Source organism: Juglans microcarpa x Juglans regia, chromosome 2S (genome assembly GCF_004785595.1).
Source record: "Juglans microcarpa x Juglans regia isolate MS1-56 chromosome 2S, Jm3101_v1.0, whole genome shotgun sequence".
Classification (NCBI taxonomy): Eukaryota; Viridiplantae; Streptophyta; class Magnoliopsida; order Fagales; family Juglandaceae; genus Juglans; species Juglans microcarpa x Juglans regia.
In genome coordinates, this window is record NC_054597.1 from 7,246,129 (window position 1) to 7,262,608 (window position 16,480).

The following is a 16,480-nucleotide window of genomic DNA, read 5'->3' on the forward strand; positions in this document are numbered from 1 at the left end:
TCACATTTTTCGTGAAAGTAATGTTGTGGCTGACTTTCTAGCTAAGTGTGGGGCTGAGGGTTTGAACTCGAATTGGTTTGATATTCACATGCTGCCTAGCCTGTTGAGGGGTCTTCTCCGCATGGACAAATTGGGTATGCCCTACCTGAGGATCTCATAAGCATCGTGCCTGGTAAGTTTTACGTTATTTGCTTGCCTTTCATTGCTTTCGCGTTATATGCGTGTCCCTTTTTCTTGTGTGCTTGGCTTTTTGCAGGTTCCTCTCTTTGGCTTGTTCGGATATAGGTTATGTATCTTTCTTAAGGCCGTGTACTCTATATGATTATAATGGTTTTGATGCCTGGGTTTTCTTTTTCTAGTTTTAGCTTATATGTACCTCTCAGGTGTCGTATTTTAAAACCACAGTTTTCCTCCGCCACAAGTGAGGGCAATCAATAAAATTGAGGTTCCGTCCTCTTCTTAAAAAAAAAAAAAAAAAAAAGAGTAAATTGATACAATGAAATATTCCTAGAATTAAGTCTAGAATTACGGGTCAAATATGTCAAATATGGTAAGCATATGCTAAGCCGTAGAGTAAGGCTAAGTATCCTCAACATCCCTCAAAAATCACTCTGTCAAAGACTCAAAGCCCAGCTCCATACAAAAAGCAACAGTTCAGAAAGCTCCAAAAGTCTCTGCAACTTGAGGCGTTGGATTTCCAAACTTACAAAGCTGCTTTGTAGCAATAACACTCCCATTTTCATCCCTTAGAATAATACCAATGCCCATCTTCTTACTTTGATAATTCATAGCAATATCCCAATTTGCTTTTATAAAATTTGACAATGGGGGCTGCCAAACCTGAACAGGAACTCGCTCTTGTATTGTATTATGAAATGAAGATTGAATGGTTAGCTAAAACTCTTCCAACGAAACATTAGCCATCTAAAATAGTTGAGAGGGATGTTGGAAAAAACCATCATACAGAAATTTATTACGTCTCAGCCAAAAAGTCTAGCAATAATCAAGGATAATTCAAAGTCTGCAGTGTCTAAGTATTGCCATTTTGAGAACCAAGCCCATAAAACTAAGAGCAGATGTTAAAATATAAAATAAATAATAAAAATTTACTTCTTCTTATCAGCTTTAAATTTTTGAAACAAATGGTAATTTTACATGATATTAGAGGATATGTCTGAGTTCGAACCTTGATTCTATACTTTATCATATTTAATTAAATATTTTATGTGTTGAGCTCATTCATTGAGGGAGAGTTTGGCCCACACTAAGGGAGAGTACTCATGTTAAGATATAAAATTAATAATAAAAATTTACGTCTTTCTATCAATTTAAATTTTTAAGATAAATGATGATTTCAAAATAAAAATACTATACTTTTAAGCTTTTTGCAATAAAAAGTCTACATGTCCTTAGCAGAAGGGCATCCCAATTAATAATACGTGGAACATTCAGTTGATATTCTGGAAAGTAATTTATGAAGCACACATACCTGATAGGCCTGCAGGCACATTTATTTAATTTTGACAGCCGGCTGTAACAACAAATAAATACGCTCATAAAATGCATCGAAATTGATTTTGATTGAAAACGAATTAAGATGGAATTGAGAGAAGGAAAAAGTAGTGTTTGTTTGCATGGAAAAAACGGATGCATGGTGGTCCCCTGGAGAACCTGATCAAACCCAATTAGCAAAGAGTTTATAACTTAACTTAGAAGAAATATTAATTGTTCATTACAAACAGCAATTTTACCGCGTTATGCATAGAAACATTATCGATCGATCGATACGATGGGGTTTTTCTTTAATTTCTCTTTTCGTTTGATCATCGTGTGAATATGTGCTCTGGGGGTGCAGGCCAGTGAGCTTTTAAGGGAATAACTTTGAATTTCAAAGTCGTAGTCTTGGTTTAGAATGAATTTTGAGGATTTATTTTCTAACATATAATCTTGATCTAGATCTGCAAGCTGGCCGTATTAATTATTAAATTATTTATAATTTGGTTTTTAATCATGATCTCATGTTAGATCTAAAGCTGAATGAAGGCATCATTGCTAATATAAATTAGGTTGTCTTCCATATGCAAAGAAATCAATTAATAGCCTCTTATTAATTAGACGATATATATATATATATATATATATATTTATATATATATAGAAGAAAAACAAGAACGTTAGGATTAATGCACTATAAGAAAATTGTTTATTTATAATTAATTATTTCTTGTGAAAATGACTATTTCCTATTAAAAGTAGTATATTTTCGTCGTAAATAGCCATTATCGTCACAAATAATCCGTCATAAATACTTATTTTTCTTGTAATGATGGTTTATAATATTCTTCATATTATAACAAACATTAAGGGCCCGTTTGGAATTAGTTAAATTAAAGTAAACGCTAGTCAAGACGCCTTCATGTGGAATATTGCCATTCATGTGTAAGCAAAAACTGAGTCTGGTCTATTTAGGCTGCAATATTGATACTTTCTTGTAATTTTCTTTGAAGTTTCTCGAGAACTTTAGTAATTTATAGGCTACCATTCTTCTCTTTTGGTCATGAGGGGCCGAAAATAATCGAAAACAATCATGTAGATTTTAGAATGTACATGTCATGTGTTGAAAGTTATCGTTTCGATTGTCAAAACACCATTCAACACTTTAAATTTTCTTCATATATAAAAAAATTATCAATCAAATTAAAAGTTTCGTCCTCTTATTAAAAAATAAAATAAAATCTGTTAAAAGTTATAAGGTATTCGATCGTAAAAACTAAGAAGTCCTCCCAGGACACAGTGTTCCTATTAGCTAGGGACATGCATCAAACCACGTGTCACACGCATCCCTATCCCCAAGCATTTTTAATTCCCAGAACAAAAGTCTACCTTGGAGTCTATCCCCCTTGACCCATTGATCAACTATCGATATTCGTCTACATTCTGGGTCTTCAAATACCAAGTGGCTACTTAATTAATTCGATGTGTCCAACACGTTCAAGGAAAAAACACAAAAGAAAAAGCAATTGATCAATAGCATGGTCTCTCTCTCCTTATTGCCCAACTTCCTCGTAATAGCTACCGAGGTTTGCTGCAAACTATGCAGTTTATAAATAGGGTCGAGTCAGTAGTACTTATGCATGGTAGCAGAAGCAATAAAAGAAATTAACAGTAACCCTTTTCATGGCTTCCTTAACCACAGCTTGCCTATTGGCACTACTACTCACTGCTTCTCTATCTCTGCCCATGGAGATCACAGCAGTCCGTTTCCCATCTCCACAACTTGGGATTCCTAAGAAACTCTCAATTCCATCCCCATCACCATTACCCACCATCTTTCCTCCACCTCAACCCCACCACAAATCTCAACCACCTCCAAAATGTGATGATGAAACTCCTCCTCCTCCTCCTCCTCCTCCTCCTCCTCCGCCGCCGCATCGCTCTGGCTCAAAGAGGGCACTGCCACCGGGAACGGTGTACTATTTGCCTCCTTTTCCAGGAATCTGATAAGATCCTGGATGAAAGCAGTAAGTCATATATATATATGTAGTTATGAAATGGGACGCATGAATAATTTATGCATGCATGAGAATATATGATCTCAACTGATGAGACGTTTCCTTTGTGCAGCAGGGATGCAAATATATGTGCATGTCAATTATATAATAAGCGTTCTTATACAAGCTAGAATAATGAAGGGGAAGGCGGTGGTTCTATCTGCAAGCTGTATACTTGCAGCTGCTGGCATGCTGCTGTGAAAAAGTTACAAAAACACAAGTTGCGCGCAAGGGAAGATCAGAGAAATGAAGTACTCTATATGCTAATTATAGGCTTATAGCTGTTGTGAAATAAGTTACAAAAACACATGATACGATTGTTGTGTAAGCAGTGAAGAAGAGAAATAATTTAATAAAGACATTGTTTTATATATATGCCACAGTGATGTTCTTAATCTTCATGAGTCATTTGCTATAACAGTTGGTTAAAACGGACTTTTCTCATGCTCCAGTTATCTAGAAGAAACAATTTGGTACATTGAGGATATACAAGGGTTGAGTCACCACATTTAATTAATTTGCAATTTTTTTTTTTTTTTTCCTTTTGAGAAATGTTGCAAAAAGCCTTACACCTAACCAACATTTGTTTTGTTATTTTTGCATGCACTTCTATTTAAACATACATATTTAAGCATTAAGATATAATAATAAAAATGACAAATCACATATTGATTAAGTAGACGTGTGTGGTGTAAGACTTTTATATAGAATTTATCTTTTCTTTACCTTTCTATCCAACCTATTAATTAATTATAGAGAACAAAATAGGATTTGGTTAAATAATTAAGACATTAAGTTAAAATTTGAAAAGGTAGAACTTAACGTACAGGCGACCAATTAGGGTATTATATATATATATATATATATATATAAAATATACATTTTTTTAATAAAGAAAAAACAACACCACGACGCTAATGGCGTAATTAGAGTAATCATCCGGTATCTAATTACTGGATAATGTAGGAGTAATAGAGAAATGTAAGAGATCAGTAATTGTAGTCATAGTGGGTAAGCACCACGCATTTATTTTTAAATAAATAAATAAATATGAGATCTACATGAAAAATATTAATTTTTTAATCGTAAATCTCATTCTTTTTTAAAAAGAATGTGCGATGTATGCACAACTCATAACTGTATCTATAGCATTACTCAGAGTTTTAAGATTACACGATATCATCAAATTAAAAATGGATGGTTACGTAAGTAACTTAAATAATTTGACATCTTATGTTGGGGTGAGAGGATCACCACATATATACTCCAAAACTATCCTGTGATTAATAAAAATTTATCTTCAATCAGGACATAGTGTAAATAATTTTTTTTTATGACAAGCTGCAATAAGAGGACAAAACGTTAACCAAATCCTTTTGAATAATAAAAAAGCATGGTGACCGCCACCCTTCAGACTCCAAGGCAGTCCGATTGTAACAACCCGACCCGAAACCCTTAGAGCTGAAAAATGAATAAATCATATTGGTCTTAGATTACTTTTAATGGGCCAATGTCTCAAAAAAACCTCAAGTGAGATTTTCAGGATAATTTTAGATACGTCCACGGGCTAAATTTTTACGGTGGATTTGGAATTTTCTTTGGACTCAAAAGAAAAAAAAAAAAAAATCTAATTAAAATCTATTTAATATTTATGAACTAAGTGGGCCATTTTAAATTTTGTATTATGCCCAAGAGTTCTTTTTCTGAAACCCCAAGATATTCAGCGGGCGAGTTGTTTTGGACTGTAGATGGGGCCCATGGAAACTTTTTAATTTTTGGCCCATGAAATGAACCCAAAAACCGTTAGGCCCAATGCCCATTTCTATATAACCCTAAGCCATACGCGGCTCCACTTTCCACTAAAATTACAATTCTAAAATCCCTCTTCCAATTAAAATTCCTAACCCCTAACCCCTACCGACTGCTGTACCCACGTAGCATGCACGCCATGTTTCTTTCTCTGCCCCAGGGTACCGTATGTATATATATATATATATACATACATATGTGTAGTTGCACAAGCAGTACCACCATGGAGCTCCCTTATGTGAAGTCCGGTAGCCTCCATGAAGACACCCGTTGCTGCACAGTGAAACCATCACCTAGCCTCCACATCTCAGCCATCAACCACCACAGAATAAGCCCCACGTCGCCCTCTCTCTCTCTCCCTCTAATCCCACGCATTGGTTCCTCTCTCTCACAATACCCGGTTCCCTGTCACGACAACACCTAACCCTATATGGGTCCTTTCTCGCCTCTTAGCCTCTTCCACACCGCAGTAGCCACGTCACCCACTGCAAAACAGTGCCACGAGAAGACTGAGAGTCACGCTGCCGTAGGACCGTTACAAGCCTTCGCCGAAAGCAATCGAGTCGACCAACTTCAAGCCACTCCCATGGAAACACGCACATGGACGAAGGGAACACTAGTCGACGTCCTCTGTTTTCCACAACAAAAACAGAGCAATCTTAAGGCTAGCTGCCTCCCCGTCTCAGCCGAGAGCCACCGTGTAAGGCCACATCCCACCTCGGCCAGCCCCTAGCCATGCACAGACGTCCACTATAGCTTCACCACCATACCACGCTGCAGCCACCACGAGCCTCTACAAACCCAAGTCGGGAGCTACTCAGCCAGCTCTAGCCCATGTATGTAGCCACCGTTGAAGCGCCCATGATTGCACCGTCGTGAACAACCTTCACCTAGCTTTGGCCTTCCTCTCTCTCACGTTAGTTTCTCCCTCCCCCTCTCTCTCTCCACGTTCCCTCTCCCTTCCCCTCCGATATAACATAGACCAAATGGCTAATCTGAAACTTTCTCGCATGAAACCCAAGTGAGTTATTTCTAAATTGCAAAACTACCCGTGTCTAATTAGTGTTGATAGTAGGATTGATAGTTTTATGATATTTTGAAGTTGAAAACAGTCTTCTGGTCTAATCTTATAAATATTTGGAGAGGAATAATATTATAGAATTTCAAGGACTTTAGTCTTATGGAAATATAGGTTAATTAATGTATTTAGGGTTTTAATTATGAAGTACGTGTTCAATGAAAAATTTAGACAAGTTAAGTGATTTTTTTATAGGTGAAGATTTATATTCCCTTCGCACTATTGTGAGAAAATCCAGAGGAGTTAAAAAGTCGAGATAAGTGAGATTCTTATACTAAACTTTACATAAAACGAATGGACTAAGGTTAATTTTATGAAAAATATGCATGTTTTGTTATGGAAAGAAAACTTGAAAACAATATCGGTCATTTTATCTGCATTACTCATGAAATTTGTATAAGAAGAGAAAAATATTTTTCTGACCGGTGTAGACATAAACTATTTTTGGCATTCTATTTCTGAACTGTGCAAAAAGAGCAAATATGAAAATTTGTTCATGACTATATGAAGATGATTTGAATATTTTCTATTCTGAATATGTTCTGTACTCTGTTATGATATGATGTGACCTTTGAAAACCTCTGGCATAACATTATGTTTCTATTCTGTTTTGATCTTACCACATGTGTAAAATTGTGATCTCCGTTTGGGTTGGTACCAACTTTTTTATTTCTGATGCACCCACTTTGAAAGTAAAGTGATTTTCTGCGTGGTCTTTCCTGTGTATACACTCTAGGCTCTAAGAATAATAAGGAGAAGATTTCACATTCTGTTTCTACTCGGTTGGCCGTCGAAGTTTGCATAATCTTATCATGGGGGTTAAACATAGAATTATGTTATGGTGTAATGTTTCAGTTATGCTATGCCAAATAACTTTTGAATATGAATATTTTGAATTGTCACTTTGATATTTTGATTTATACCATGATTTGGTTCTGCATTCTAAAAATAAAAATATTTTATTCTGCATTTTGAACTTTTTTAAATGCTCATGTTTACACACTGGTATCTGTTCTCTCTTTACTGAGTTATTGATAACTCACCCCTTATCTTCACAATATTTTTCAGATAATTTTAGATAATCGTCAAGGAATAAGTGCCAATGGGCACAAATAATTATTAGAGAGTCTTATTCAGTAGATTTATTATTTTTTGATGATTTGGGTAATTTGAGACGCGGACATTTTTTAGGCCTTACAGAGGTTTTATTTTATTTTGTTGAGGTCTATATTTGATGTCCATGTGGAGGAACATATATATTTAGTTTTAACAAGTAAATTTATATTTGATGGATTTTTTTAGTATAGATATAAGAGATGAGTTTAGGAAATAGGAGCTAACTCTCTGGACCTCTAGGACCGCGGCGTTATACCGATCATCCCAGAAAAGTGGTTGTTCCACTCTAGCCACCTATGGGTGGTTAATTGATTTTTATTTTATTTTTTAATTGTTAGCGACAATTCATTATATCTCAACTTTTTTTAGAAAGAATAATGCTATAATCATGAAGACATCTTGCAAAAGTAAAATGGTTTAATGTGGTATGTTAAATTGTAAATTAATTATTTTTATTATAAAGTAGATATAATATATCATATAACATTATGTCAATTTATGAGTTTACTTTTATTAAAAAAAATTTGTGACTGTTTCATTTCTCTTTTAAAAAAATAATAAGATTGAAAGGTGTACACCATATCCCGGTAACAATTCTCTAAATAAATTGTTTTACAATTACATGAAATGGCTTCGATGCGCAACATGTAATCAAGTTTACAAGGAAGAGTGATAACAAAAGAAATAAAATGGGTAATAACAAAATATAAATAGTCCCCCCTCCGCGTTGACGGGTTTTGGTGGGATTTGGTATACCCTACCCTGCTTAGTCGGGGTATGGGGCTTTGTAACCTCTGTTGTGGATAGATGTGGTAGTTTCTCTAAAATCTAGGTCTTTAGAGATTTATCGTCTGGACTAGACCATATCAGTCACGAAAGTGTACTGGGAAGTTACTAACGATTGTAATTGGTTTATTTTTCAAGTCAACTTTGTAAGTTCTCTCTTAATGAAGGGTAATATCCATTTTATAACAAAAAAAAAAAAAGATAAATGATATTTGCAGTCATGAAGTGCATAAGCGTCGTACAATTTTTTTAAAAAAAATTGAGTAAATTCGGAATCCACATGAATAAAAACAAAATTTTTAATAGTGGATCACACTTTTTTTCAAAAAAATTGTGCGACGCTTGCACACTTCAGGATTGTGCAATGCTACGATTGCGTTAGATACAATCGTAGAAGGCGCAAGCGTTGTGCAATCTTTTCGAAAAAGAGTGAGATCTACTATTAAAAAATTAAAAAAATTATATTCTAAGAATATTTTATTTAATTTTTAATTTTCATCTCATCTCATTTCATCTGTGTAAAATAACAAATGAGATCGTTTATTTTCGCATATAAAATGAGTTGAGATTAAAGTTAAAAATTGAATAAAAAATTGTTAGAATATATTTTTTTAATATTATTTTTGTTTTGAAATTTGAAAAAGTTGAATTGTTTATTTTATTTTATGTGAAAATTTAAAAAAATTATAATAATCAGATGAGATGAGATGAGTTAAAAAAAATTATAAAAACAAACTTGAAAGAAATTTGAATGGTAAAATATCCAAAAAAGTGTTATATGCAAAAGAATTATAAAACCGACTACTATAAATCTACTTTTTTTATGTAATCTAGACGTGTGTGTAACACTTCTCAAGAATACTGTTCAGAATAATTGACAAGCGATTAACTTTTTGTGGGTGTGTGCGTGGATATTGAAGTGAATTGAGATGAGTTGAGTTGTGATGATAAAATATTATTAGAATATTATTTTTTAATATTATTATTATTATGAAATTTGAAAAAATTGAATTATTTATTATATTTTGTATTAGGATTTGAAAAAGTTGTAATGATGAGTTGAAATGAGTTGAGGTGAGTTTGGTAACCAAACGAAGCCTAAAATATTTGTCTTTCGTAAGACGAATTCTCGTGCAGGCCTGATTGAGCCAAGCTTGGAGAGGAAGAAGAGAAGCGTAAATATGCCGCAGGCCAAGAAGGGCAAAGCAAAAGCAAAATCAAAACCCACCACCGCCGACTCCGCTCAGTCCTCGGCCCCGTAAAACCCAACAATTTTCCTTCTTGTATTCGCTCAATACCTCCTTCCTCTGTTGCCATCTCCATCCACGCTAAGCCCGGCTCCAGATCCTCCTCCATCACAGGTCCGTATCTACCCACGTTTATGTTGGTGAGTGTCTGTGATCGTATTCGTATTTTGATTTTGCTATTATTTTCTCCTCTTTTGTGTGTGTGTGTGTGTGTTTGTTTTGTTTGTGACTCGGAAATACAGATTTCAGTGACGAGGCAGTTGGGGTACAAATAGACGCACCGGCCAAGGACGGAGAAGCTAACGCTGCACTTCTTGATTTCATTAGTTCGGTCAGTCTGATTATTTCTGGTTTCATTTTCTTTGTTACATTTTATTTACACCAATTTTCTTTTCCAGTAAAATGTAGCTTCTGATTTCATCTCTTGCATAAAACCTAAGCTGTTTAATTTGACATATGAATTGGATTAATTTACTTGCTTTTGTATTAGAGATGTATGTGGATCTTTCGTGCTAAATTAACGTGCCAGAAAAACAAGTGATCGGACCGACACCATTAGATGGGGGTAAGACTTTGTTGGATTCAATGGATTGACTGGAGTTGACCTGCCGTCTAAGCCTCTACTCTCCGGTTTCCGGCAGGTAGGGTGCTGCTGTAGTCACGCCCACGTAGGAAAGCCACATCCGGTTGCTTATGCCCAGACCTTGCAACATCGATTTTTTTTTTTAATAAAACTGAACTTCATACATTAATCAACCCACAAAAATACAATATTTAGTCCATCCCAAATCAGAGTAAACATCAAAGCATTTACAACAAATCAGAGTCTAGCAACACCCTAGAAGATATAAAATCTGGATAAGATTGCCGCCATTGATTGGTATCCACAATCCATTTGGCATGTTGAGCAAGAAGGTGTGCGGTTTCATTTCCTTGTCTTCCTACATGAAGGACTTCAACCATTTGAAAGCAGTGCAACATGCGCTGAATCTCCATGATCAAAGGCCCCTAAGAAGTAAATTTTCCATCCTTTGATTTTATGGCATCGACAATAGTCATAGAATCCCTTTCCAATTGGTGTTCTTAATTGTTGGTACCTGGAAATTGTGATTTTTAAATAGGCCTGAAGTTTCTCTAGAGGGGCTATACAATCTTATAATGGTCTAGCCAAGAACTCCGTTTTTGCAGTTATTAATATATGACAATTGCACTGAAGGTAATTGGAGAGGAACACTTGTCACATGTTCTATAAGGAAGGCACTTTTAAACTCTAGGTCATTTGTTAAATCATACGCATTTGGTTATAGGTGACAAGATAAAATAGTTTGAGAAAATAAAAATTTGGACCATGGGTTCCAAGAGTAGGTTAAAATGCAAAAGTGATACAATCAATTGAATGAAAGAAGCATGAAACGACATCCAGGATAAAGGAGATGATACTTGTTATAGTGAAATAGTCTAATAAGAATTTGTGGCCCAAGTAGCTTGGACAAAGCTTCCATGTTGGTGACAAGATCATTGTGACAGATCTTCATTTGTGAGGGAAAAAAGAAAATGGATGTGCTCAAAGGTAGATTGGAATATCCATTGTGACTCAAATGGATGGGTGGTGACTGATATGCTAGAACAACATTATCACCACTCCACTGCCAGCATTTCTCTAGAACTCTATCTCTCTCTACTCTAGATATTTGCACAGCCATCTTCACATGATGAAAACTTCACCCTGGATTCCAGAAAATTTCAGATATTTCGGTTTTGTAACTAACAACATGCAGATATGTACGGAGGCTTAGTGTGAATGTCCAAGTGTTGTTGTAATGCTAGTGTGCAAGTATCCTAGTGCTGGTGTGAGAGTATGAGAGAAACTTGATGTTGGGTATGGTGGTGTTTGGAAACGTGGATGGTGCATAGGTCATAGGTGTAGCAGGTGTCCTTTCAAGAGCAACTTGACCAAATAAAGTATGCTGCGCATGTGACTGTGATATTAGGCGTGTGATCTTGAGTAGTCTTGTGTGTGTTTGCTACCAATGTAATGTGTCCTTAAGTAGGAGTTTTCTTTTTTTTCTTTTTTTTTTTTTTTCTGTTTTGTTTTTGCATGTGTGAATCAACTTGATATCCAAAGTTATAAGTGGCTGAATATATTAATGTCACTAATGTGGTCAAAACGTTACTTAATATTTTCTGCGCAATTCTTTTTGTTTGTTCTTCCAGCAAATGACATTAATTCTCTGTTTTGCTTACATGGTTGGAGTTCATTGATGTTATATACATAGAAACTTTGTGTCTTCATTCTCTCCAAACAACAGGTTTTGGGGGTGAAGAGAAGGCAAGTGTCTATAGGTTCTGGTTCTAAATCAAGAAACAAGGTTGTGATTGTGGAGGAGGTTACTATACAAAATGTTTTCGATACTCTGGACAACGTTTCGAAAAAGTTAGTGCTGGAGAATTGAGAGAGTTGAGGGGTGATTTCTGTCCCTGAACCTGTCATTGATGACCCTGGCGAGCCAGACCTAACCATGTGAAGCTGGATTGGGTGATCATTTTATCTGCCGTCCAGTTACATTCCAGCCAGTATCATTTTTCGTATTTCACCCGGAAACACCAATTTACTAGGCCAGAGTTATTATTACAACAACAGCTACATGAGATTTTTGTTTGTAAAATGAGCAGCTGCGACAGTGACACTGTGTCAAGTTGTTGCTTTTATGCATTTTCAACTCTTCATTTCAAGTTATTCTGGGATTATCAATATCTTGTACGATTTGAAACGTTCAGTCAACATGCGTTCAATCCGCCAATATGACTTTGTTACACTCTTCTACTGAAAGGTTCTTGCTTGTGTCAAAGACCATGATTGGAAATTTTTTAGGCCAACTTCTATGTAAAGCAGTATTCCTACCAAATGAGTTTTGGTGTTCTATTTACAAGTAGAAACTTTAATACCACATTTTTAACATTAGTAAATTAGCCTACAAATGAGATACTTCATGTATAAGATAGCCAAAATTTCATTGTAAACTATGTATTACAGAATTACAAGAAAATGGGTGTCTTCACTGGAAATGCAGATAGAGATGTGGATAAGTTTGTTTGATATGAAGTAGTTCTTTGCATGACAACCAGTAAACCATGGCTTCCAGTATATTGAGAGCAGTGGTTTAACAGAAAAGCAGAGAATACAAGACATTTTAAGCAGCAAAACGATTGTATCCCTCTCTCCGTTTTCTTATCAACAAGACTTGTGTGTTGAACAACATGACCATTGCGCCTTTATTTTTTGGACTTTAGAGACGGATGCAAGTGCAAACCCATTTTAGAGGGCAGTGAGAAAAGAAGTCTAGAGTTAGGGGAATTGAAATATCAACTCATCATTACAATTTTTTCAAATCTCAATATAAAATATAATAAACAATTCAATTTTTTTAAATTATAAAATAATAATAATATTAAAAAATAATATTTTAATAATATTTTATTATTTAAACTCAACTTAATTCAATTCAACATTTAAACGCAACCTCAACCACCGAAGTCCGAATTTAACCCTTCTGTCCAGTTCTCTCACGTATATCGTTAACGAAGAAAAATGTGAAAAGAAATAATAAACGGAAAATGAAGAAAAGTCACGCGTAGAAGGCGACAAGATGCTATAATTTTCTTGAAGAACTCACTTGTTTGCGGAAAAAAAAAAAAAATACGGCCTTTAGAGCATTCGCGTTGGTTCCTATAAAGTTTCAGTTTCCATAAGTTTCCTTAAAATTTGATTAAAATACACACTTTTTATTTTTTTTTTAATTTTACTTATCTTTCTAAAATCTTTTATATATCATTCCCTATCCATTATTTATTCTATTAAAATAATATTTCTCTATTCAGAATATTCACATCTTCAACAACCTAAATCTCATTTCATCTAAAGAGAAATTTCATTTTGACCTCATTTCTCACTGTTTCTTAAAAAGCTCGTTCATTCTTACGTAAATTGCTGCTTAATTTATCATTTGAAGTTGAATTGGAGGTTGTTCTTAATGACGATCCTAGATCAACATCGAGTCATTGTCGCAATCGCCAAAGTCGTAAGTATATTCGGTGTGATCATATTCAAAAGCACGAACAGCTATTTCGTGACTATTTTGCTGAAGCACCATTATATCCTTCAAATCTATTTTGAAGGAGATTTCATATGAATCTTCCTCTATTTCTTCGTATTCAACATGCGATATAGGCTTACGAACTCTATTTCATCAAAAGAAGAGATAATGTTAGAAGACTCAGTCTATTTTCCTTGCAAAAAATAACCGTTATACTTAGAATGCTTGCGTATGGAGTAAATACTGATTTTATGGATGAATAGATATGGATTGGAGAAAGCACCATAATGGAGAGCCTAAAAAAATTTGTAACTGCAATCGTAAATGTTTTTTAAATGAATATTTGCGGTCTCTAAATACCACTGATATTACTCAAATTCTCGTTGTTAGTGAATAACGTGGATTCCCAGAGATGCTAGGAAGCATTGATTGTATGCAATTGAAGTGAAAAAGTTGTCTCGCTGCTGAGAAATGTATGTACTCCAACTAGTGCCGCGAACCAACTATTACACTAAAAGCGGTTGTTTCATATGGTCTTTGGATATGTCATGCATTTCTTGAATTACCCGGTTCGTAGAACGAGAACGATATCAATGTGCTAGAGAGATCTTTTATTTTCACTGAACTTGTCCAAGGGCGTGCTCTTCTAGTAAATTACTCAATCAATGGCAATGACTATACCATGGGGTACTACCTTGTCAACGGTATTTATCCAAAGTAGTCAACATTTGTTAAGACTATTCCATCTCCACAATAAAATAAGAAGAAATATTTTGTAATAGCACATGAATCGGCAAGAAATGATGTAGAGCGAGCATTTGGGATCCTTCAACAACAATTTGCAATCGTTCTTGGTCTTGCTCGAATGTTCAAAATTAGGGATATGACAAATATAATGAAAACATGTGTTATTCTACATAACATGATCATCAAAGATGAGAGTGATGATAATTAGGGTCTCGAGTTCGAGTATAATCAAGTTGATGATTATCTTCCTCAACTATCGCGCAATCCTACAATTGAACTTATGGAGTTCATTCAGCTTCATCATGAAATTAGAGACACTTCGGCACATCATCAGCTCCAATCAGACCTGATTGAGCATCAATGAAAATTATATTCCCAAAATTAGAATAGCTACAATCCACTATAATTTATGATGTTATTAAAGGTGATTAGATATTCCTGCTTATTCAACTTCTATGCCCTAAAAAATGTTCACTTGAAGAACATGCCAAGTAAAGTTGTAATATGTTCATTATCTGTAATATTTTAAATAGTTGTAATGTTTTGTTAATCATCTAATATCCATGCACAAAATCATTGTAAAAAAATTTAAGCTTCCAAAATAAATACTACCAAACTTACAAAGTATAACATACAAACATCCAAGTTTCTTAACAATAACAGCTAACTAATGATGCAAAGTAACTGACTAAAGTTAAAAAAAAAAAATTATACAAATTGGAGAATGCATCAATTAACAAATAAATTTTATAAAAAATCAATGATTCTCAGCATCGCGTCTTGCAACGATTTCCGTTTGACATTACTGGAAATATGCTCGTTGTAGTCTAGGCAAGGTGATCACATCGATCAGCATGATTCATTGCTCTCTCTCCAACCGCTCACTCTCTGCTCTCTCCTTTGCTTGTAACAAGGCAAATTCCAGTCTCTCGAGCTCCAATTTCAGTCTGTCATCCTCTTATCGTATTTTATGTCCCTCCCTTTCTAGATCATATTGCATCTTCTCAGCCTTGAGAGGGAAAAACACTTTCTCCTGAGCGCGTGACTCCCCGAGAAGAATATACTTCATCTTGCTTAGTTGAACAATGTCCTCTACTGGCTTGCCTAAGGCCTTACGTTTTGTTGTCGTAGCTTTCATTCCCATTGGCCTCTCAAATTCAACGACATCATTGTTTATGATATTCTCCGCCTTGATATCATTTGCTGAATTTACAATTGTAGTTGAGGTATGAGTCGGGGTCGGGGACATCGTCGACTTTTGCTTTGGACCTTCTTTTGTGCAACGCTGAATTCATTTGGGTTGGTCCTTCAACATGTGTCAACAATGATTGAGCTGAAAGGTGGTATTCTCCAACGATTGATACATAATCTTCGCTTTGTCAAACTTGCAATTAAAGAGAGAAACATAAAAAATTACCAAACAGAACGGTAACAGAAACTAAAAAAAGTAGTAGCTACAAAAAGTTATTAGTAGTGGATTGTTATACCTTGTCTTCTTTGGTCATGTCACTTTGATTCAACCCTTTGACTTGGGCTAGTTTTGCAAAAAATTAGTTAGTCATCTTTTGAATGGCCAACCACCGATGTATTAAGGTCCCTACACTCAGCTCAGTCATACTTTTTTTAAACTCATTGAAGTAATCCAAAATTTTATCCCAAAGTTGGGCCTTTTTTTGGTTTGTTTCCTAGATGGCATCTACGCTCGTATTCAATCATGCTGAAACAAGTAACTTGTCTTATTCTTAGGTGAAGTTTGCACCCTTGGCAGATTTTTTCGCAACCAGATGCTCTATTTGGGGAGGGGTTAAGAGTAGTCCAGCGTCACAAGAGATTGTTGAGTTTGACTAACGTAAGTGTGGTCAATGGGAGGGTCTTGACTGAGGAGGGGATTGAAGTACATATGCCCATGGTCTTGAAAATCTATCTCTAACAAATTTTAGATACACAAAAGTTGGTAGACATGTTAGAAACTTAAGAACAATAGACCGGAGATTTTGGGAACAGGCTCAGGTAATGAGTGGTAACATATAGGAAGTGTCAACATCCTCAATG

General features: G+C 35.1%; 1 protein-coding gene and 1 long non-coding RNA gene across 2 annotated transcripts; both read left to right on the forward strand.

The window, feature by feature from the left end:
• The first annotated feature begins 2,815 nt into the window (after positions 1 to 2,815).
• Positions 2,816 to 3,924, forward strand: LOC121251856. The gene is made up of 2 exons (XR_005938130.1): positions 2,816 to 3,521; positions 3,625 to 3,924. It is a non-coding gene; the product is annotated as an uncharacterized LOC121251856 (long non-coding RNA).
• A 5,259-nt stretch (positions 3,925 to 9,183) lies between these two features.
• LOC121251855 (UPF0235 protein C15orf40 homolog) lies at positions 9,184 to 12,388 on the forward strand. The gene is given in 5 exon segments (XM_041151247.1): positions 9,184 to 9,239; positions 9,438 to 9,587; positions 9,590 to 9,701; positions 9,830 to 9,918; positions 11,897 to 12,388. Coding segments are annotated over 4 exon segments (411 nt in total). The 5' UTR covers positions 9,184 to 9,239; positions 9,438 to 9,521; the 3' UTR covers positions 12,041 to 12,388.
• Positions 12,389 to 16,480: the final 4,092 nt, after the last annotated feature.